Genomic DNA, 22319 nt, shown 5'->3' with positions numbered 1-22319 from the left:
TGCAAGAGGTGGTAAAGTTCTGTGTGTACCTCCTTCGTAAAGCGCTGATGTCTCATACAATGCTCCTTGCTCAGGTTGAGGTAAAAGAATTACTCTCGGAAGACCCCAGGTGGGTAAGGCCTCCTGCTGAGAACCCTTCTCCCTCCTACCGCTCCCTCTGTGAGCAGCTTGTCCTCTTCTTCACTGCCTATGCTCCATCTCCCTGTCATGCTGCGGGCCGAGGGGGATGACAACTAGAATACCCATGACTGGGAGCAAGTGGTCTGACCAGAACCCTTGAAGTCCGAAGCAAGGCCTTCTCCACTTGCAGCATCACACCCTATCACTTCACCAACTTTAGAAAGCTGCAAACACTTCCAGAAACTTACACAGACCCAGTAGAAATGAATCAGCAGCTGACTTGAGAGTGGTTGTTGATCCCTTTAAATATCGCTGGTAGGGGGGTCAATGCAGCTACTGAACGCATGTTGCACGCTGATTTACGTCACAATCTGCCTACTCTACATACTCTGGCTGCAAATAATGAAAATCTGAAACGAGAACTGAAAATACTGTGGAGAGAACAGACAAAGTTAACAGTTCAAGCTCGGTCCTTCTTCAGAACTGAAAAATAAACAACAAACAAGCATTTTAATAAACTCACAATAAAGACCATCATTTGACATGCCAGAACTTTGGTGAAGGTTATTTTGGCAACAAATTGTAATGAACACCATTGGGTAATACTGTTCCTCCCGGTATGGATGAAGAAGCTGAGTTCAGCCTATTTTTTACCACGCACCTCACCCTGTTACTCTCACTCACGCTGCCAAGCAGCAGCCTGGGTATTTCCACACTGGAAGGTTTAACCAGTGAGGACACCACAACGGAATGTTTAGCTAGTGAAGCACACCGCATATGTGAGCACAAGTAGGTGAGGAGCGAGCAGCTGTCTAGAGGATCATTTTGCATCCATTCATAGTTGCTGATGGGGCTCCTGACCTCCATAGGAACATATGAATTTCTAAGGAAAAAACAGCTACAGTTCATCCTGGAAGCATCTAGTTGGCCGCCTACCACCGTGGTAGTTGCATAATACACAATAATTGGGTTGTTGACTATGGTAATCATTCTCTATCACTTAATCAACAACAATCCCACACACAAGGTGAGGAAACAAACCTCCAGTAGTGGACAGCTTTGGGAACCATAGGTCCAAAGTCATCTGTTCCTCCCAAACATGCTACACTTACCATATGTCATGTCTCAAATTACTTATATACTATATCCCATAATATTTTCTGAAAGAAATCTGAAATTTGTATTTGAATGAATCAACACTATCTATTTCCACTGTTTCTCTAGGGAGCTGTTCCATAGATTGACAGGTGGTTAAAATAGCAGGATTGGGAAACCCAACCCTATTCCCGCCCCTTTAAATTTTAGTGCCAAAATCAGATCATGGCCAAGGCTCTTGGAAAAGGGCAGGTGGGGGCCTACAGACGGCTCCCCAAGGTCAGTGTCTCTTTTAACACTCAGGAGTGCTCCCCCTGACCCTTCAAGGAAACCTTCAATCTCCTCCACGCCCGATCTCCACCTTCCCGCTAGCTTTCCTGATTGTCAATTTCCCACTAACGTCCTGCCGTTGATGATTCTTCCCGCCTACCAGCCAGTCTGTCCTTTCAGCCGGTTGCTGGGCGGGAGGCAGCCCTACATATATTAACGTGGCCCTGCCATTAAGATTGTCGGGGCATCTACATCCCCGGCTTTGCCAGGTTCTGAGGCCAATTTGGGCCTGTCCCCACACCCTCCCTGGCTCCCCGTTAATATAGGGGCCAATGTTTCCATAAAATAGTTTTGAATTTACCCTCCTTTAAGCGCAGGCCAAGTTCTCTTGTTCTTCCAGGAGAAACATTATATTATCTAGTCCCTTTAGAATCTGAAAAAGAACAATTATATTACATTTTAACCTTCTTGTTTCCAGTGAGAACATGCCCAATGTGCATAATTGCTCCTCATAATTCAATCCCTTCATCTCCTCAATCATTCTGGTTGTCCTCTTAATCCTTTCAATAGCAGCAACATCCTTTTTGAACTGCGAAACCAGACCTGTACACAGCAACGTCTCCCGTAAGCTGCACTGCTTCCTGTATAGCCTGCTTCTCCCAATGCATGGACCATTCAAATTTTAACACGTGCGGTATCTACACTGTAAAAGCCGGTGAGCGACCTGTGCGGGACCTTGCAGATAAATGTGGGCCGCGCAGTTTAGCGGGAACATTGGTACATAGTATTCTAAGTATGGTCACACCAATGATTTATAAAGTGGCAGTATTACCTCGTTATTTTGGCTCAGTATTGATCTTTTAATACATCCCAACCAATAGTCCCTCTTAATTTTGGGGGTGCATGGCCCCTTTAAGGGACATTCACGCGAGAAGCTTAACTTTGAAAAAGCCAGTCCCGTGCAGTGCGGGACTGTCAGAGTACCATATACCTTAAAGAACATTGATCCCAACATCTAATTTGCTTTACTCTCTGCCACCGAACATTGTTGCGATAGCTTCAGTTTATTGTCAGTCCAGACCCTAAGATCTCTTTCATTTTCCATGCACATTATTTTCTTTCCATTTAAGAAATAGTCCCTACCTGGCTTTTTATTTCCATTTGAAGAACTTTGGATTTCTCAACATTGAATTTCAGCTCCCACCTGTCTGCCCAATTCCCAAGTACATATTCAAATTCTCCTGTAGCTTATCCTGTTTAGCTCTGGAGTCGACCACCTTCATTAGCTTTGTACTATCTGCAATTTTAGGCATTGTGCTTGTGACTCCTACCTTTAGGCCATTTATAAAGAGATTAAATAAAATGAAAGAGGTCCCAAAACAGACCCCTGTGGGACCTCACTGATAACATTTTCCCAGGCTGATGCTGTAAAATATTTCCATGGACTCTCGCCTTCTTTATTTTCAATACCAGTCTTTCCGCAGAAACTGTATTAAAGGCCTTACAAAAATCCAAGTACCACATCCAGTCTTATCCCCATCAAGCTCCTTTGTCACACCCCTTCATGAACCCATATTGGCTATCTTTTATGATTTATTTCTACCAGATGCTCCATAATTTAATATGAATAAATATTAATGTTTCTCATATTACAACAGTGACTACACTCCAAAAGTACTTAATTGGCTGTAAATTGCTTTGAGACGTCCGGTGGTCCTGAAAGGCAAGTCTTTCTTTTCTTTAAGGGTTTCCATAACTTTATCCATAATTTTAATTATATAAAAATTCAATAGAAAAGTGAATAGTACTAGAGGACTGGCGGACAGCTAATGTTCTTCCTATATTCAAAAAGGAATATAGAACTGATCCAGAGGACTATAGACCTGTTAGCTTAACATCAGTGGTAGGAAAGATAATGGAATCTTTACTCAAAAATATAAGGGAATAAAGGGTTATGGGGAGCGGGCAGGGAAGTGGAACTTAGTCCATGATCAGATCAGCCATGATATTAAATGACGGAACAGGCTCGAGGGGTCAAATAGCCTACTCCTGCTCGTATTTTTTAAGTTCTTATAATAGAAAAACATCTAGAATCTTAAAATTTAATAAAGTTTAGTCAACACGTATCTCAAAAGAGATGGTTATGCTTGACCAACCTTATTGAATTCTTTGAAGAAGTAACTTCCAAAAGGCATTTGATAAAGTGCCACATAATAGGCTTGCCAGCAAAGTTGAAGCCCATGGAATAAAATGGACAATGGATACGAAATTGGCTAAGTGATAGGAAACAAAATAGCAATGAACAGTTGTTTTTCGAACTGAAGGAAGGTGTACAGTGGTGTTCCCCAGGGATCGGTACTAGGACCACTGATTTTCTTGATCTAGATTGACTTGGACTTAGGTGTACAGGGCACAATTTCAAAATTTGCAGATGACACAAAACTTGCAAGTATAGTGAACAGTAAGGAGATTATTGATGGACTTCAGTGGGACAAAGACAGTCTGGTGAAATGGGCGGACATGTGGCAGATGAAATTTAACACAATAAAGTGCTAAGTGATACATTTTGTTGGGAAGAACAAGGAGAGGCAATACCTGTATAACCTAAAGGGTACAATTCTAAACAGGATGCAAGAACAGAGTAACCTGGGGGTATATGTGCACAAATCGTTAAAGGTGGCAGGGCAGGTTGAGAAAACGATTTTTTTAAAAGCATACGTGATCCTGGGCTTTATAAATAGAGGCATAGAGTACAAAAGCAAGGAAGTTATGATGAAGTTTTATAAAACACTGGTTCGACCTCAACTGGAGTATTGTGTCCAATTCTGGGCACCGCATTTTAGGAAGGATGTGAAGGCCTTAGAGATGGTGCAGAAAAGATTTACAAGGATGATTCCAGTGATGAGGGACTTCAGTTACGTGAATAGACTGGTGAAGCTGGGGTTGTTCTCCTTCGAGCAGAGAAGGTTGAGAAGAGATTTGATAGAGATGTTCAAAATTATGAGGGGTCTGGACAGAGTCATCATCATCATCATAGGCAGTCCCTCGAATCAAGGATGACTTGCATCCACGTCAAAAAGTTCACAGGTGTTTCAATGAAGGATCTAAAATTGAAGGGTGGAAGATGCCTGGATGTGGATTTTTTTAACGTGTGGTGGCCGTTTTATACCAGCCACCACACGGGCTTGACAGAGCTAGGTCTTGGTCCGGTGGCAAAGATTAACCAAGACAGAGTAGATAGAGTAACTACAGATATTACCATTGGCAGAAGGGTCGAGAACCAGAGGACACAGATTTAAGGTGATTGACAGAAGAAACAAAGGCGACATGAGGGAAAACTTTTTACGCAGCAAGTCTCCTCCTTGATAAATATTGAGGCAAAAAATAATATTTTTGCAACACTTTCGCAGTCTGTGTAGCATCAGTTGTCCTGCCCTCACCCAATCCCACTTTCAGTGGCTCCATTTCATTCATCATTTTTTTTCCTCTTAATATAACTGTAAAAGAAACATTTTATTATCCTGCATTTGTTTTGCTATATTCAGGTCAAAATTTTTCTATGCCACTTTGATGCCTGTTTTACAATGCATGCAAACTTTCTGGCATTGAATGTGTCTTAATATAATGCATTTTCTTTCATGGCCTTAAATGCATTTTATTTTCTTCTTGATGAGTTGCTTGGTTGTCCCATTCAACCAGTCTTGGGTCAGCTTTTACAAGAAGGTTGTTTTTAGTGCATGACAGATTGTTAGAGTTATTGGGGGACCTGTCTAAGTTTTCACCACAAACTGCACATGTGGCGTTTTATTAAAAAGCATGGAATGGAAACTGCAGTCTGCCTTAGCGGGTGGCACCTCCAAGGACATCTACAGCACAGCCTCTCACAGTAGAGGTAATACCAGTCTTTGATCTCTCAGAAACGCTCCAACATAATATCAGCTCATCTTGGACAAAGTAGCTTATGAAAAAGCTCTTGATAGGATCTGCAGCAAAGTCATTGCTGCTTTTCAGTCAGTTCACCAGCAGGCACAGTGAACACGAAGCCACATACTCACAGGTTGCCTGGTTCCCTAATGGACTAGCACAAAATCCTCCACTCAGCTAATGAATCGTTAGGACACTTAAACTAACACGCTTGACCTGACAGTCTATGTAAATGCAATCGCAATAAAAAAACAAGAGACCACAAACTGGGCAGAACAATGGAGGTCGGACAGAGCATCTTTCCTACAATTGACAAGCTAATGGATCTATAATTTGCCGGTCCTGACTTGCTTTTTTTGAATAGTGGTATATTAGCCGCTCTCCAGTCATCAGGAATGATTCCAGAATCCAGCATGCTATTAAATATATGAGCAATGGGCTAACTTAGCACAGTTCCTATTTCTTCAAGCAACCTCGGATAAATGTCATCTGGAGCAGCAGCTCGATCTGATTTGAGACCCTTGTGCTCCTCAAGATTAGATATGCGTCTGTATGACATTTGAAACTTTAGTGTCAACTACAAATTGCATTAATGATAATTAAGCATAGTCTACAGGAGTAACGACTGATGTAAAGTTGTCATTAAAAACCTCCGCCATGTCCTGGGAGTGCACCTGAATTTGCCCAGAGAAATTCTTCAGTGGTCCTATGCAGTTCTTTATTGCCCTCTGACAGTTAACATAACTAAAATAGATTTTATTAAACCAGAAAAGCCAAAAATGTTGTGATTCACTGCCACTATAAAAAAAAACAGTTCAGCTCAGCAATTCAAACAGTGGCTTGGTTCAACAACTTGTATCTATGGGGACATTTTAGGCCTCACTCCACCTGGTTGTAATGCCAGGAAAGTGGCACAGAAGATGTTGCTGTGTTACTTCCATGTTTTTAGTATGTAATTTAAATTTTATGACTGCGCCCAGAAGCAGATATCACGCTTCGAACATAAGTGGAAATATGTGTCATGCGCTACTGGGACAGAGACCAGGGGTAGAAATTGCCTCCCGCCCGAAAGGGGGCGCTCCCATGCCGTTTCGATGGTTTTTACTGCAGCAACGGTTCAGGTCGCCTCTTGAGCGACATTCAGTTATTTGTTAAGTTTTTTTACCTTGGATCCGGAAGTCGCTCCTAATGGGGGCGGTGACAACACTTGAGGGACGGAAGTTGGGGGTGGTGCGGAGTGGCCACCGCGATGACCCATCACGCCGCTGCGTCACCACGGCTATCCCCTTCACTTATAGGGGAGAGTCTCCGCGATTTTAAAACTTGGGCCCACTGGGCCACCAGGTAGGGTATCGGCCAAGCTGTCTGTTGGCGGCCCGGTTGAACCCGGAGGCATAATTGTCGTGCCAACATGGCACTTGGCCGATTAAAAAAAAAAGCGGCAGTGCGTCCTCTCCTTTAAGGGAAGCGGCACCGCTGTTGCAAAAGGCCACAGCCTCACTGGACCACCGGGAAAAAACAGGTTTTGGCACCGCCTGGCGGGCCAAAGATATTCAGAAGGGAATGTAACCATCAGCGGTGCGCACTGTGATGATGCGCTTACTACGGATTGGCAGTAGTGGGGGGGGCGGTGATTGAGGCACCACCGAGAAAATTGGGAGGGCAATTGGGCTAGCAGCGGCCATTCCACGAAAAATCGGCAGCCACCCCACTCCGCAGCGTGACCGCCGATTTGCAATGGTAACAGGCCTTAAGGAGAGAGGCAATTTTGACCCCCAAGTGTAGCAGGTATAAACTCGCTTTCCTCAGCCTATCATCCTGGAAACACCTGCAGATGGGGCATTACACTGGGGAATATTTGGACCCCTGTCTTTACGGCAAGAAATACCGCATACAGAGGAAATCTTTTCAGAAAAAAAGTTGCCTGATAATTGTTCCTTATAAAGTTTTAACATTGGCAGAATTATTGACACCTCAGTCAAGAAATTGCATAGCATTCAATTTTGAGACGCTACACTGCCTACTAAGGCCTCAAAATGTCAGGCAGGAAGTGCACCGACCATCAAATTGGGTAAAGACGAACAAGAGACATCCTTTACTAATGAATACCTGCTTGAGGTCCCGCGCACGACATTGGTTTGCCCTGAGACAGCCATCGTAGGCTGCATTCAGCTAAATCAGTCCTACTGAACACCTGCCAACCAAGAATGTAAGTAACTTACTTGAATGTGGAGCAGTAGTGCTTCTCCCGACAACACATATCTTAAAACATAACTGTCCTATGTACAAATGTAGCCAGCAGCCCCAGGGAAGCCTTTATACTCATTGTGAAGCTCTTCTTAACTCATCAGCTTGAACACGAACAGATTCCATTTCAAAAAAAAATAATTTGATAGCCTAATGAGTTAATGGGCAAAAGTTTTTGCATCATATACATGGAGTTAGCTTAACAATTCCCCTCACAATTGCTCTGATAATGAAGCAGTCCATGCCCACATGCAGCAAGACCTGGACAATATCCAGACTTGGGCTGATAAGTGGCAAGTAACATTCGAGCCACACATGTGCCAGGAAATGATCATCTGTTAAGAAAAAGTCTTAACTATCTCCCCTTGGTATTCAATGGAATTACCATTGCCAAATCCCCCACCATCAACATCCTGGGGTCATCATTGACCAGAAACTTAACTGGACCAGCCACATAAATACTGTGTCTACAAGAGCAGGTCACAGGCTGGGTATTCTGCGGTGAGTGACTCACCCCCTGACTCCCCAAAGCCTTTCCACCATCTGGTCACGAAAGTAAAAGCCCTTGGGACCAAAATTGGCTCAAAGGCAGGAAACAGAGGATAATGGTTGCTGACTGTTTGTGACTGGAAGGCTGTTCCTAGTGGGGTTTTTGCAGGGCTTGCTATTTGTGGTATACATCAATGATCTAGACTTGAATATAGGGGGTTTGATTAAGCAGTTTGCAGATGATACTAAAATCGGCTGTATGGTTGATAATGAAGAAGGAAGCTATACACTGCAGGAAGATATCAATCAACTCGTCAGGTGGGCAGAATTGGTAGCAATATGGTGGAGGAGGATTTCCTGGAGTGTACTAGGGATGGTTTTCTAGACCAATATGTCAAGGAACCAACTAGAGGGCTGGCCATCCTAGACTGGATGATGTGTAATGAGAAAGGACTAATTAGCTATCTTGTTGTGCGAGGCCCCTTGGGGAAGAGTGACCATAATATGGTAGAATTCTTCATTAAGATGGAGAGTGACAGTGTTAATTCAGAGACTAGGCTTGAGACTTGAATTAGCGAGAATAGACTGGCGAGTGATACTTGAAGAATTGACGGTGGATAGGCAATGGTAAATATTTAAATATCACATGGATGAACTTCAACATTTGTACATCCCTGTCTGGAGTAAAAAAAACGAGGAAGGTGGCTCAACCGTGGCTAATAAGGGAAATTAAGAATAGTGTTAAATCCAAGGAAGAGGCATATACATTGGCCAGATAAAGCAGCAAACCTGAGGATTGGGAGAAATTTCGAATTCAGCAGAGGAGGACAAAGGGTTTAATTAGGAGAGGGGAAATAGAGTATGAGAGGAAGCTTGCTGGGAACATAAAAACTGACTGCAATAGCTTCTATAGATATCTGAAGAGAAAAAGATTAGTGAAGACAAATGTAGGTCCCTTGCAGTCTGATTCAGGTGAATTTATAATAGGGAACAAAGATATGGCAGACCAGTTGAACAAATACTTTTGGTTCTGTCTTCACGAAGGAAGACACAATTAACCTTCCGGAAATACTAGGGGACCGAGGGTCTAGAGAGAAGGAGGAACTGAAAGAAATCCTTATTAGGCGGGAAATTGTGTTAGGGAAATTGATGGGATTGAAGGCCGATAAATCCCCGGGGCCTGATAGTCTGCATCCCAGAGTACTTAAAGAAGTGGCCCTAGAAATAGTGGATGCATTGGTGATCATTTTTCAACAGTTTAGCGACTCTGGATCAGTTCCTATGGACTGGAGAGTAGCTAATATAACACCACTTTTTAAAAAAGGAGGGCGAGAGAAAACGGGTAATTATAGACCAGTTAGCCTGACATCAGTAGTGGGGAAAATGTTGGAATCAATTATTAAAGATGAAATAGCAGCGCATTTGGAAAGCAGTGACAGAATCGGTCCAAGTCAGCATGGATTTATGAAAGGGAAATCATGCTTGACAAATCTTATAGAATTTTTTGAGGATGTAACTAGTAGAGTGGATAAGGGAGAACCAGTGGATGTGGTGTATTTGGACTTTCAAAAGGTTTTTCACAAGGTCCCACACAAGAGATTGGTGTGCAAAATTAGAGCACATGGCATTGGGGGTAATGTACTGACGTGGATAGAGAACTGGTTGGCAGACAGGAAGCAAGCAGAGAGTCGGGATAAATGGGTCCTTTTCGGAATGGCAGGCAGTGACTAGTGGAGTGCCGCAGGGCTCAGTGCTGGGACCTCAGCTCTTTACAAAGTACATTAACAATTTAGATAAAGGAATTGAGTGTAATATCTCCAAGTTTGCAGATGACACTAAGCTGGGTGGCGGTGTGAGCTGTGAGGAGGATGCTAAGAGGTTGCAGAGCGACTTGGGCAGGTTATGTGAGTGGGCAAATGCATGGCAGATGCAGTATAATGTGGATAAATGTGAGGTTATCCACTTTGGTGGCAAAAACAGGATGGCAGAATATTATTTGAATGGCGGCAGATTAGGAAAAGGCGAGGTGCAATGAGACCTGGTTGCCATGGTACATCAGTCATTGAAAGTTGGCATGCAGGTACAGCAGGCAGTGAAGAAGGCAAATCGTATGTTGGCCTTCATAGCGAGAGAATTTGAGTATTGGAGCAGGGAGGTCTTACTGCAGCTGGAATATTGTGTTCAGTTTTGGTCTCCTAATCTGAGGAAGGACGTTCTTGCTATTGAGGGAGTGCAGCGACGGTTCACCAGACTGATTCCCGGGATGGCAGGACTGACATATGAGGAGAGACTGGATCAACTGGGCCTGTATTCACTGGAGCTTGGAAGGATGAGACGGGATCTCATAGAAACATATAAAATTCTGACGGGACTGGACAGGTTAGAAGCAGGAAGAATGTTCCCGAACCAGGAGACACAGTCTAAGAATAAGGGGTAAGCCATTTAGGACCGAGATGAGGAGAAACTTCTTCACCCAGAGAGTTGTTAACCTGTGGAATTCCCTGCCGCAGAGAGTTGTTGATGCCAGTTCATTGGATATATTCAAGAGGGAGTTAGATATGGCCCTTATGGCTAAAGGGATCAAGGGGTATGGAGAGAAAGCAGGAAAGGGGTACTGAGGTGAATGATGAGCCATGATCTTATTGAATGGTGGTGCAGGCTCAAAGGGCCGAATGGCCTACACCTGCACCTATTTTCTATGTTTCTAGAACAGTGGCAAATGGAATTTAATCTGGAGAAATGTGAAGTAATGCATTTGGGGGGGCAGGGGGGCTAACAAGGAAAGGGAATATGGTAGGACACTCAGAAGTGTAGAGGAACAAAGGGGCCTAGGAGTGTATGTCCACATATCCCTGAAGGTAGCAGGCCAGGTAGATAAGGTGGTTCAGAAGGCATATGAAATGCTTGCCTTTATTAACCCAAGCATAGACTACAAGAGCAGGGGGGTTATGCTTGAACTGCATAAAACACTGGTTAGGCCACAGCTGGAATACTGGTCACCGTATTACAGGGAGGACATGATTGCACTGGAGAGGGTACAAAGGAGATTTACGAGGATGTTGCCGGGAGTGAAGGACTTTAGCTATGAGGACAGATTAGATAGGCTGGGTTTGTTTTCCTTGGAACAGAGGAGTCTGAGGGGTGACCTCATTGAGATGGATAAAATTATGAGTGGCCTTGATAAAGTGGATAGAAAGGGCCTATTTCACTTAGTAGAGGGGTCAACAACCAGGGGGGAATACATTTAAATTAATTGCTAAAAGGTTTAGAGGGGATTTTTCTTCACCCAGAAGTTTGTGGGGATCTAGAACTCATTGCTTGAAAGGGTGGTAGAGGCAGAAACCCTCACCACATTTAAAAAGTACTTGGATGTGCACTTGAAGAACTGTACCCTGCAAGGCTACAGAACTAGAGCTGGAAAGTGAGATTAGGCTAGATAGCCGCTTGTTGGCCAGCACGACATGCTAGGCTGAAATAACAACCTTCCGTACTGTAAATTTCTATGATCCACAAGGCACAATCAGGTTATGATGGAATACTCTCCACTTACTGGATGTGTGCAGCTCCAACAACACTCAAGAACACCATCCAGAACAGAGCAGGCTGCTTGATCAGCACCCCACCCACGACCTTAAACATTCACTCCCTCTATTACCATGGCATTAGCGTGTACCATCTTCAAGATGCACTGCAGAAATTCACCAAGGCTGTTTCGACAGCACTGCCTACACCTAGAAGGACAAGGGCTGCACACACTTGGGGTCACCATCACCTCCAAGTTCCCCTCTAAGTCACACATCATTTTGACTTGGACATATATCAGTGTTCCTTCATTATCGCTAAGTCCCTGCCTAATAGCACTGGGAGTACCTTCAGCACATAGACTGCAGCAGTTGAAGAATATGGAACTCACTGCCTGAAAGGGTGGTAGAGGCAGAAACCTTCACCACATTTAAAAAGTACTTGGATGTGCACTTGAAGTACTGTAACCTGCAGAGCTACAGACCTAGAGCTTGAAAGTAGGATTAGGCTAGATAGCCGCTTGTTGGCCGGCATGACACGATGAGCCGAAATGACCTCCGGAGCAACTAGGGATGAGAAATAAATGCTGTCAGCGATGCCCACATCCCGTGAATGATTACATTTTTTTTTAATTTAAATTACAACAGTGACTACACTTCAAAATTACTTAATTAGCTGTAAAGTGCTTTCGGATGTCCTGAGGTCATGAAAGGTGCTATATAAATCCAGTTTTTTTTTCTTTTAGACCATAATGGCCAAGTTCTACATATCATGTGCAACATATCAGTTACTTAATCTAAGTTTCTGTTTTTCACGTAGTTTAGACATGAATGTTATTGGCAGCTTTTACAGTGACTTAAATGGAAGAGTCGAGTTTGCTCCCAATTTTCCATGGTCAGCTCATCGATATAACTTCAGGTCAAGGTGCAGATTAAGACACTAGAGGTGGCAATGGAACATTGTAAGGGAAATTTACAGGGGTGGGTACAATTAGAGGGGAATGTCCCAACAGAGGGACATTAAAGCTGCAAGCCTCTGAAGAGTCTCAAAAACTAAACATTAATGAAACTCCATGGATGAGTAAAGCCATAAGGGAAAAAATGAGGGTAAGGAAAGAGGCATACATTAAGTACACAGACAGCAGGGGTGTGCATGATAAGAGAGAATAAAAAAAGATTAGGAGAGAAGTCAAAAAAAACAATTAGGAAGTAATAAATTAAATTAGCAAGGAACATAGAACAAAATAGTAAAATATTTTACAGGCACATCAGTAAAAAAAAAGAAAGGTCAGGATGGGAATAGGAACATTAGGGATAGTCAGGATAATACCACAGGTAACGATAGAGATAGCAAAAATAGTAAATAATTATTTTGCTTCAGTACTTATCAGGGAGATAGAACATTGATAACATAATATGACATTGGATGATAACATTAGTAATGAAATAAGTACATTTAAAATAAAAAGAGGGGATATATTAAATAAACTAATCAAACTCAAAGAGGATAAAACCCCTGGTCCAGATGGATTGGATCCATTATTTTAAAATAATCTGGGGAAGAGATAGCAGAGGTGTTGCTACGCATATTTAATAATTCCTTAGAAAAAGTTGTAGTGCCAGAGGACTGGCGGATAGTTAATTTAATACCTATATTTAAATTATAGACCAGTCAACTGAACATCGGTGGTAGGAAAAATAATGGAAACTCTACTAAAGGAGAAAATAGAAGAACATCTAGAAACCAAAAATATAATATGAATAGTCAGCATGGATTTCAAAAGGGAAAGTCTTGCTTGACCAACCTCATTGAATTTTTTGAAGACGTAACAGTGTAGACAATGATAATGCAGCAGTCGTAATTTATCTAGATTTTCAAACGGTCTTCGCTAAGATACCCCATATTAGACTGATGCACAAGGTCAGAGAATGCAGAGTCAGGACAAGTTGCAGAATGGATAGCTAGCTGGCTTCTAGACAGAAAGTAGAGAGCAGGGGTAAAGGGTAGCTATTCACAGGGGCAGAAGGTGGATAGTGGTGTTCCATAAGGATCAGTGCTGGGACCACTGTTGTTCACAATTTATATTAACGATTTAGACTTTGGAATCAAAAACACAATTTCTAAATTTGCGGATGACACCAAATTGGGGGATAGTCAATACTGAGGAGGACTACAACAAATAACTGGCAAATGAATTTCAACACAGATAAATGTGAGGTATTATATTTTGGTAGGAAGAATAGGGAGGTCACTTATTACTTGGGTGTGAGTCTAGGTGGGGTAGAGGAACAAAGGGATCTCGGAGTACAAATAACAAACCACTAAAAGTAGTGACACAGGTTAACAAGGCCATAAAAAAGCAAACCAAGCACTAGGGTTTATTTCTAGAGGGATAGAATTGAAAAGTAGTGAAGTTATGCTAAACTTGTATCGAATTTTGGTTAGAGCACGTTTGGAATACTGCGTACAATTCTGGTCATCATATTATAGAAAAGGATATAGAGGCACTGGAGAGGGTGCAGAGAAGATTTACAAGTATGATACCAGAAATGCGAAGGTATACCTATCAGGAAAGGATGAACAGGCTGGGTCTCTTTTCTCTTGAAAAAAGAAGGCTGAGGGGTGACCTAATAGAGGTCTTTAAAATGATGAAAGGTTTTGATAGAGTGGATACAGAGAGAATGTTTCCACTTGTGGGGAAGAGCATAACTAGAAGCCATCAATATAAGATAGTCACCAACAAATCAAATAGGGAATTCAGAAGAAACTTCTTTACCCAGAGAGTAGTGAGAATGTGGAACTGAATGGTTGAGGCAAATAGTATTGATGCATTTAAAGGGAGGCTAGATAAGCATATGAGGGAGAAAGGAACAGAGGATTATGCTGATAGATTTAGATGAGGAAAGACGGGAGGAGGCTCGAGTGGAGCATATAAGCTGACATGGACTGGTTGGGCCGAATGGCCTATTTCTGTGCCGTATATCATGTTTCTGTGTCGTATATCATGTGTTACCCACATTCCAAAAGTAAGCAGAAAAAAACAAGGAACTTTAGGAATTCAATCATTTGAATGCGTAACATTAATCAGTTATCGTTCCAAAAAACTTTATAAAGGTTTTTTGTATAAAAAATTGGTTTTACTAAAAATAAATCCATACACAGCATTTATATCTTGTTTGAGAAGTCCTGAGGTGAAATAAATACAAGTCTTCCTTTATTTTTATGTAGCAGCTTCCAAACGTATACCATTTCTGCACCATGCAGATGTCTGAGAAAACTTCATTAACAGATGTTGCGATTGTCATCACAACCACAGAGCTTTAAATCTGAAAAGCTGACCAAAACTCAATTCTTTAATGAAACAAAAAGGAACCAGGAAGTGTGAGGAGAAAAGTATGCATGCTAAGTAACACCAAACCAGGCTAAAGAGTTGTTTTGGTTTAATGAGCAGAGAAAATGAGGATTTCATATGATGTATATGCAATCAGGTTATCCCTGATTTGGAGGGGTTTTTGGAGTATCCAGTACACTAGTGTTTGTCAGGAAAATTTCTTCAGATTCCAATACTTTTAGTTTAATGAATCGCATATACCCCAGGTCTGACTGTCTGTGGCAGTTTGCATGATACAATTTCATTGGTCTGTTTTCATTTGTTTACAGGAGCCAAATTGGATGATTTTGCAGATTTCACAACATTTGGAATTGCAACCTCATTGTTGCTGCAGGCCCAAGGCATACTAGACAGTGTGTTTGTCATCTGCTTTGTGATGGCTGTGTTTGTACGCCTCTGCTTCTTTTCTAGTGGTAAGACTTCACTTTCTTTGGTCTATGAATAGTGAGCGATTACTGTTGGTACTGAGAATACAAATATTTTCCTAGTTTACATGAAGTATTACAAGGGTCACATGCAGTGGCAGTGACTTATATTGTTTACGCAAAAAATTCCAAATAGAGTTTATATCAACTGTTAGAGAAGATAGTTAATTTTTTGTGCTGTCATGGGACAACATATTTGAGCTCTAGTATAGTGTGGTGAAGTATGCATCTTGCAATCTGCAGAGTTCCAGCTGCACGGCAGTGGGGAAGCATTGCATCAGGGTTAGGAGGGCAAGTTGTTACATGGCATTAACTGTTGCACACTTCCAAGGATCTGACTCGAGTAAGTCACTCATCCTCTTGGTAGCAAGTGGTTAATGGTTTATTGTTTCTTACCCTCCCGCACGCTGCATGGCACATTACAAAAAATATATACTGCAGCAAACAGAGGGGCGAGTGCTACAAAATTGTTTTTGATCATGAAATAAATGGGAAGGCATGTCCTTACATCTGTCACCCAAATGTGCATGTTTTGTACTCTTGCAAATGTCTTTTCAGTGCCCCTGTACACATTTTGCTTTTCCTTAAATTGTTTTAATAAAAGTAGCAAATTTGAAAACTCCTATCTTTTCATCTGTATAATCAAGCCGCCTTTCCCAGAACTCTAGCTGTTATTAGTGATTTCCAGGATGATATTAAGGTCTATTGGTACTTTTTCTTTTAGGAATCCCATTCGTCTACCGTGGCCTACCGTGTCCTTATGCCTCAGCCATCCTAGCCAGCACCTCTCTCTTGACTGGAGGCAATCGCTTCCTCCTGTATATTGTTGCAGTAGTGATGATTCTCTTCATGACTGACCAGGGCAACTACCCCCATGACAAAGTCCTGGAGTCACAGCTCTGGAAAAAAGTAGTTTTCATTGGAGGTGGGTAGACTGTCAAATATCAATGCTGAGGGCATGCATTTTAAGTTTATTCCAGCTTCATATGCTTTTTATTAATTTTAGCAAAATGACCAACGGTGCTAACCATTTTGTGACATAATGAGTTTCTGTGGTGTTATTGTTACAGAAATAGTTTTTTTCATTGTCATAAATCTTATACATTGGGGTAGATTTTAACTATTGGGCGGCCTAACGGAGGAGCGCCATGGCCAACTACCTGATAATACTGGCATCTCATCCTCATTAACATATATGCAGTGGGCTGTGATCACGGAGGGAGAGGATACTGGGCAGCAATGGCCCACATTATTAAGTGTTAACGGTTCTCTCTCCTCAGGTATCATCCCCCTCTCCCTCAAATCTTCTGTCATCACCACTCTCATCAAAAAACCAACCCTCGACCCCTCCGTCCTTGCCCCTTCTCCAACCTCCCCTTCCTCTCCAAAGCCCTTGAACATGTTGTCGCCTCCTAAATCCGTTTCCCGCAATTCCATGTTTAAATCCCTCCAATCCGGATTCCGTGCCTGCCACAACCGAAACGGCTCTCATCAAAGTCACAAATGACATCCTTTGTGACTGTGACAAAGGCGAACTATAATCTCTTCTCGTTCTTCTTGACTTGTCTACAGCCTTTAATACGGTAGACCACTCTATCCTTCTCCAGCGTCTTTCCATGGTCGTCCAGCTGGGTGAGACTGCACTTACCTGGTTCCATTCTTACCTATCTAACCATAGCCAGAGACTCACCTGCAACAGCTTCTCTTCCCGCCCTCGTATCATTATCTCTGCTGTCCCCCAAGGATCCCCTATTATTTCTCATCTACATGTTGCCCCTTCACGACACCATCTGAAAACATAGTGTCAGTTTCCACATGTACGCTGATGATACCCAGCTCGACCTCAATACCACTTTCGACCTCTCCACGGTCTCTAAATTGTCAGACTGCTTGTCCAGCATCCAGTTCTGGATGAGCAGAAATTTTCTCCAATTGAATATTGGGATGACCGAAGCCATTGTTTTTGGTCCCTGCCACAAACTCCATTCCCTAGCCACTGACTCCATCCCTCTCCCCAACTCCTGTCTGAGGTTGAACCAGACTGTTTGCAACCTTGGTGCCATATTTGACCCTGAAATGAGCTTTTGACCACATATCCGCAGCATAACAAAGACCACCTATTTCCACCTCCGTAACATTGCCCGTCTCAGCCCTTGCCTCAGCTCATAAGAACATAAGAATTAGGAACAGGAGTAGGCCATCTAGCCCCTCGAGCCTGCCCCGCCATTCAATAAGATCACGGCTGATCTGGTCGTGGACTCAGCTCCACTTACCCGCCCTCTCCCCGTAACCCTTAATTCCCTTATTGGTTAAAAATCTATCTATCTTTGACTTGAAAACATTCAATGAGCTAGCCTCAAGTGCTTCCTTGGGCAGAGAATTCCACAGATTCACAACCCTCTGGGAGAAGAAATTTTTTCTCAACTCGGTTTTAAATTGGCTCCTCCGTATTTTGAGGCTGTGGCCCCTAGTTCTAGTCTCCCCCACCAATGGAAACAACCTCTCTGCCTCTATCTTGTCTATCCCTTTCATGATTTTAAATGTTTCTATAAGATCACCCCTCATCCTTCTGAACTCCAAGGAGTAAAGACCCAGTCTACTCAATCTATCATCATAAGGTAACCCCCTCATTTCTGGAATCAGCCTAGTGAATCGTCTCTGTACCCCTTCCAAAGCTAGTATATCCTTCCTTAAGTAAGGTGACCAAAACTGCACGCAGTACTCCAGGTGCGGTCTTACCAATACCTTATACAGTTGCAGCAAGACCTCCCTGCTTTTGTACTCCATCCCTATCGCAATGAAGGCCAATATTCCATTTGCCTTCCTGATTACCTGCTGCACCTGCAAACTAACCTTTTGGGATTCATGCACAAGGAGAATTCCTCATCGGCGCCAAACCCCGGAACCTCCCTCGTGAGCCGGCGCCTCACAACTTGAGCCGCCTCGAGGAAATCCCCTCCGTGCCTTTCAGTTCCGCGCGGAGGGGTTTCCTGTACGGGCTGCTCCTGCACACTCTCAACTTTGCCATCCTCGCCGGCCGTCCGGACACGCCATGGCGTACCATCTTGCCGTCCGGAGGAGGCGGGGGTCCCCGATGGAGGGCACTCTATGCGGGAGTCCTCCCACTATTCATCGGGGACTTGGCCTGGAGGATGGTGCACGGAGCAGTGCCGTGCTACAAATTTTTAAGCCGGTTCATGGACTCCCAGGCCGCCTGCAATTTCTGCGGTCTGGAAGAGTCCGTGTTCCATGTTTTTATGGAATGCACGAGGTTGCAGCCCCTGTTTTATTATTTAAAGGGGCTGCTCCTGAAATTCTGGCTGCACTTCAGTCCCACTCTCCTGATCTTTGGGCACCCTGTGCGGAGGGGAGCGGGTAGGTCCGAAGGCCTCCTCGTAGGACTGCTCCTGGGCACGGCCAAGGGTGCCATCAGCCGGTCCAGGCAGCGGGCGGTCGAGGGGGTCGTTCAACCTGACTGCCTGCCTCTCTTCCGCGCGTACATCCGCGCCAGGGTGTCCTTGGAGATGGAGCACGCGGTGTCCACCGGTACGCTCGCGGCCTTCCGCGAGAGGTGGGCACCGGAGGGACTGGAGTGCATCGTCACGCCCGGCAACCAGATTTTAATTTGATTTTATGTTTTAAAGTTTAATTTGTTTTAATTGCCGGTGCTTTTAGTGTCCCCCTCCCCTTTTATAGGGGGCACTGGAAAAAATTTGATTTTAGTGCCCAAAAAAAACCACAAAAAAAAAGAAAAAAAAAACACAAAAAAGAAAAAAAGGGCCTTGTAAATGTCTGGTGTGTCATCCAGGTCAGGTGGCACGGTTTAATGTTTTATGTTTTTCAGATAAACTCCAAAAAGAGTTTCATGCACAAGGACCCCCAGGTCCCTTTGCACCGCAGCATGTTGTAATTTCTCCCCATTCAAATAATATTCCCTTTTACTGTTTTTTTTCCAAGGTGGATGACCTCACACTTTCCGACATTGTATTCCATCTGCCAAACCTTAGCCCATTCGCTTAACCTATCCAAATCTCCTTGCAGTCTCTCTGAGTCCTCTACACAACCCGCTTTCCCACTAATCTTAGTGTCATCTGCAAATTTTGTTCCACTACACTCTGTCCCCTCTTCTAGGTCATGTATGTATATTGTAAACAGTTGTGGTCCCAGCACTGATCCCTGTGGCACACCACTAACCACTGATTTCCAACCGGAAAAGGACCCATTTATCCCGACTCTCTGCTTTCTGTGCGCCAGCCAATTCTCTATCCATGCTAATATATTTCCTTTGACTCCGCGTACCTTTATCTTCTGCAGTAACCTTTTGTGTGGCACCTTATCGAATGCCTTTTGGAAATCTAAATACACCACATCCATCGGTACACCTCTATCCACCATGCTCGTTATATCCTCAAAGAATTCCAGTAAGTTAGTTAAACATGATTTCCCTTTCATGAATCCATGCTGCATCTGCTTGATTGCACTATTCCTATCCAGATGTCCCGCTATTTCTTCCTTAATGATAGTTTCAAGCATTTTCCCCACTACAGATGTTAAACTAACCGGCCTATAGTTACCTGCCTTTTGCCTGCCCCCTTTTTTAAACAGAGGCGTTACATTAGCTGCTCTCCAATCCGCTGGCACCTCCCCAGAGTCCAGATAATTTTGGTAGATTCTAACGAATGCATCTGCTATAACTTCAGCCATCTCTTTTAATACCCTGGGATTTATTTCATCAGGACCAGGGGACTTGTCTACCTTCAGTCCCATTAGCCTGTCCAGCACTACTCCCCTAGTGATAGTGATTGTCTCAAGGTCCTCCCTTCCCACATTCCTGTGGCCTGCAAATTTTGGCATTGCTTTTGTGTCTTCCACTGTGAAGACGGAAGCAAAATAATTGTTTAAGGTCTCAGCCATTTCCACATTTCCCACTATTAAATCTCCCTTCTCATCTTCTAAAGGACCAACATTTACTTTAGTCACTCTCTTCCATTTTATATATCGGTAAAAGCTTTTACTATCTGTTTTTATGTTTTGCGCCAGTTTACTTTCGTAATCTATCTTTCCTTTCTTTATTGCTTTCTTAGTCATTCTTTGCTGTCGTTTAAAATTTTCCCAATCTTCTAGTTTCCCACTAACCTTGGCCACCTTATACGCATTGGTTTTTAATTTGATACTCTCCTTTATTTCCTTGGTTATCCACGGCTGGTTATCACTTCTCTTGCCGCCCTTCTTTTTCACTGGAATATATTTTTTTTGCGCACTATGAAAGAGCTCCTTAAAAGTCCTCCACTGTTCCTCAATTGTGCCACTGTTTAGTCCTTGTTTCCAGTCTACTTTAGCCAACTCTGCCCTCATCCCACTGTAGTCCCCTTTGTTTAAGCATAGTACCCTCGTTTCTGATACAACTTCCTCATCCTCAATCTGTATTACAAATTCAACCATATTGTGATCACTCATTCCGAGAGGATCTTTTACGAGGAGATCGTTTATTTTTCCTGTCTCATTACACAGGACCAGATCCAAGATGGCTTGCTCCCTTGTAGGCTCTGTTACATACTGTTCTAAGAAACAGTCCCGTATGCATTCAATGAATTCCTCCTCCAGGCTACCCACTGCGATTTGATTTGACCAGTCGATATGTAGGTTAAAATCCCCCATGACTACTGTCGTTCCTTTTTCACATGCCTCCATTATTCCCTTGATTATTGCCCGCCCCACCATGAAGTTATTATTTGGGGGCCTATAAACTACGCCGACCAGTGACTTTTTCCCCTTACTATCTCTAATCTTCACCCACAATGATTCAACATTTTGTTCATTGGAGCCAATATCATCCCTCACAACTGCCCTGATATCACCCTTTATTAACAGAGCTACCCCACCTCCTTTCCCTTCTTGCCTATCTTTCTGAATCGTCAGATACCCCTGTATGTTTAATTCCCAGTCTTGGCCACCTTGCAACCATGTTTCTGTAATGGCCACCAAATCATACCCATTTGTAATGATTTGTGCCGTCAACTCATTTACTTTATTTCGAATGCTGCGTGCATTTAGGTAGAGTGTTTTCATCCTCGTTTTTAAACCATGATTTTTAGTTTTTACCCCTCCTGCAGCCCTTTTATATTCAGTGGCCCTTTTTGTTTCTTGCCTTTGGTTTCTCTGCCCTCCATTTTTACTCATCTCTTTTCTGTTTTTTGTTTTTGTCTCCTTTTTGTTTCCCTCTGTCTCCCTGTATTGGTTCCCATCCCCCTGCCATATTAGTTTAACTCCTCACCAACAGCACTAGCAAACACTCCCCCTAGGACATTGGTTCCGTTCCTGCCCAAGTGCAGACCGTCCAGTTTGTACTGGTCCCACCTCCCCCAGAACCTGTTCCAATGCCCCACGAATTTGAATCCCTCCCTGCTGCACCACTGCTTAAGCCACGTATTCATCTGTGCTGTCCTGCGATTCCTACTCTGACTAGCACGTGGCACTGGTAGCAATCCCGAGATTATTACTTTTGAGGTCCTACTTTTAAATTTAACTCCTAGCTCCTTAAATTCGTCTCATAGGATCTCATCCCTTTTTTTACCTATGTCGTTGGTACCAGTGTGCACCACGACAACTGGCTGTTCTCCCTCCCTTTTTAGAATGTCCTGCACTCGCTCGGAGACATCCTTGACCCTTGCACCAGGGAGGCAACATACCATCCTGGAGTCTCGATTGCAGCCGCAGAAACGCCTATCTATTCCCCTTATGATTGAATCCCCTATCACTATCGCTCTCCCACTCTTTTTTATGCCCTCCTGTACAACAGAGCCAGCCACAGTGCCATGAACTTGGCTGCTGCTGCT

General features: G+C 43.3%; 1 protein-coding gene across 13 annotated transcripts in view; it reads left to right on the top strand.

The window, feature by feature from the left end:
• tmem269 (transmembrane protein 269) overlaps positions 1 to 22319 on the top strand; it is a 199267-nt gene that overhangs the window by 150463 nt on the left and 26485 nt on the right. For all 13 annotated transcript variants that reach the window (XR_011587616.1, XM_070860093.1, XM_070860096.1 and 10 more), the window contains 2 exons: positions 15328 to 15471; positions 16208 to 16408. Coding sequence is in view for 12 of the 13 variants with exons in the window: in XM_070860093.1 (XP_070716194.1) it covers positions 15328 to 15471; positions 16208 to 16408 (345 nt within the window). In the remaining variant the exon portion in view is untranslated. The remainder of the gene's footprint in view (positions 1 to 15327; positions 15472 to 16207; positions 16409 to 22319) is intronic.

The sequence above is a fragment of the Pristiophorus japonicus genome, chromosome 18 (assembly GCF_044704955.1).
Source record: "Pristiophorus japonicus isolate sPriJap1 chromosome 18, sPriJap1.hap1, whole genome shotgun sequence".
Lineage (NCBI taxonomy): Eukaryota > Metazoa > Chordata > Chondrichthyes > Pristiophoridae > Pristiophorus > Pristiophorus japonicus.
Note: the sequence above shows the minus strand (reverse complement) of the source record. Positions and strands in the feature narration are given on the sequence as shown.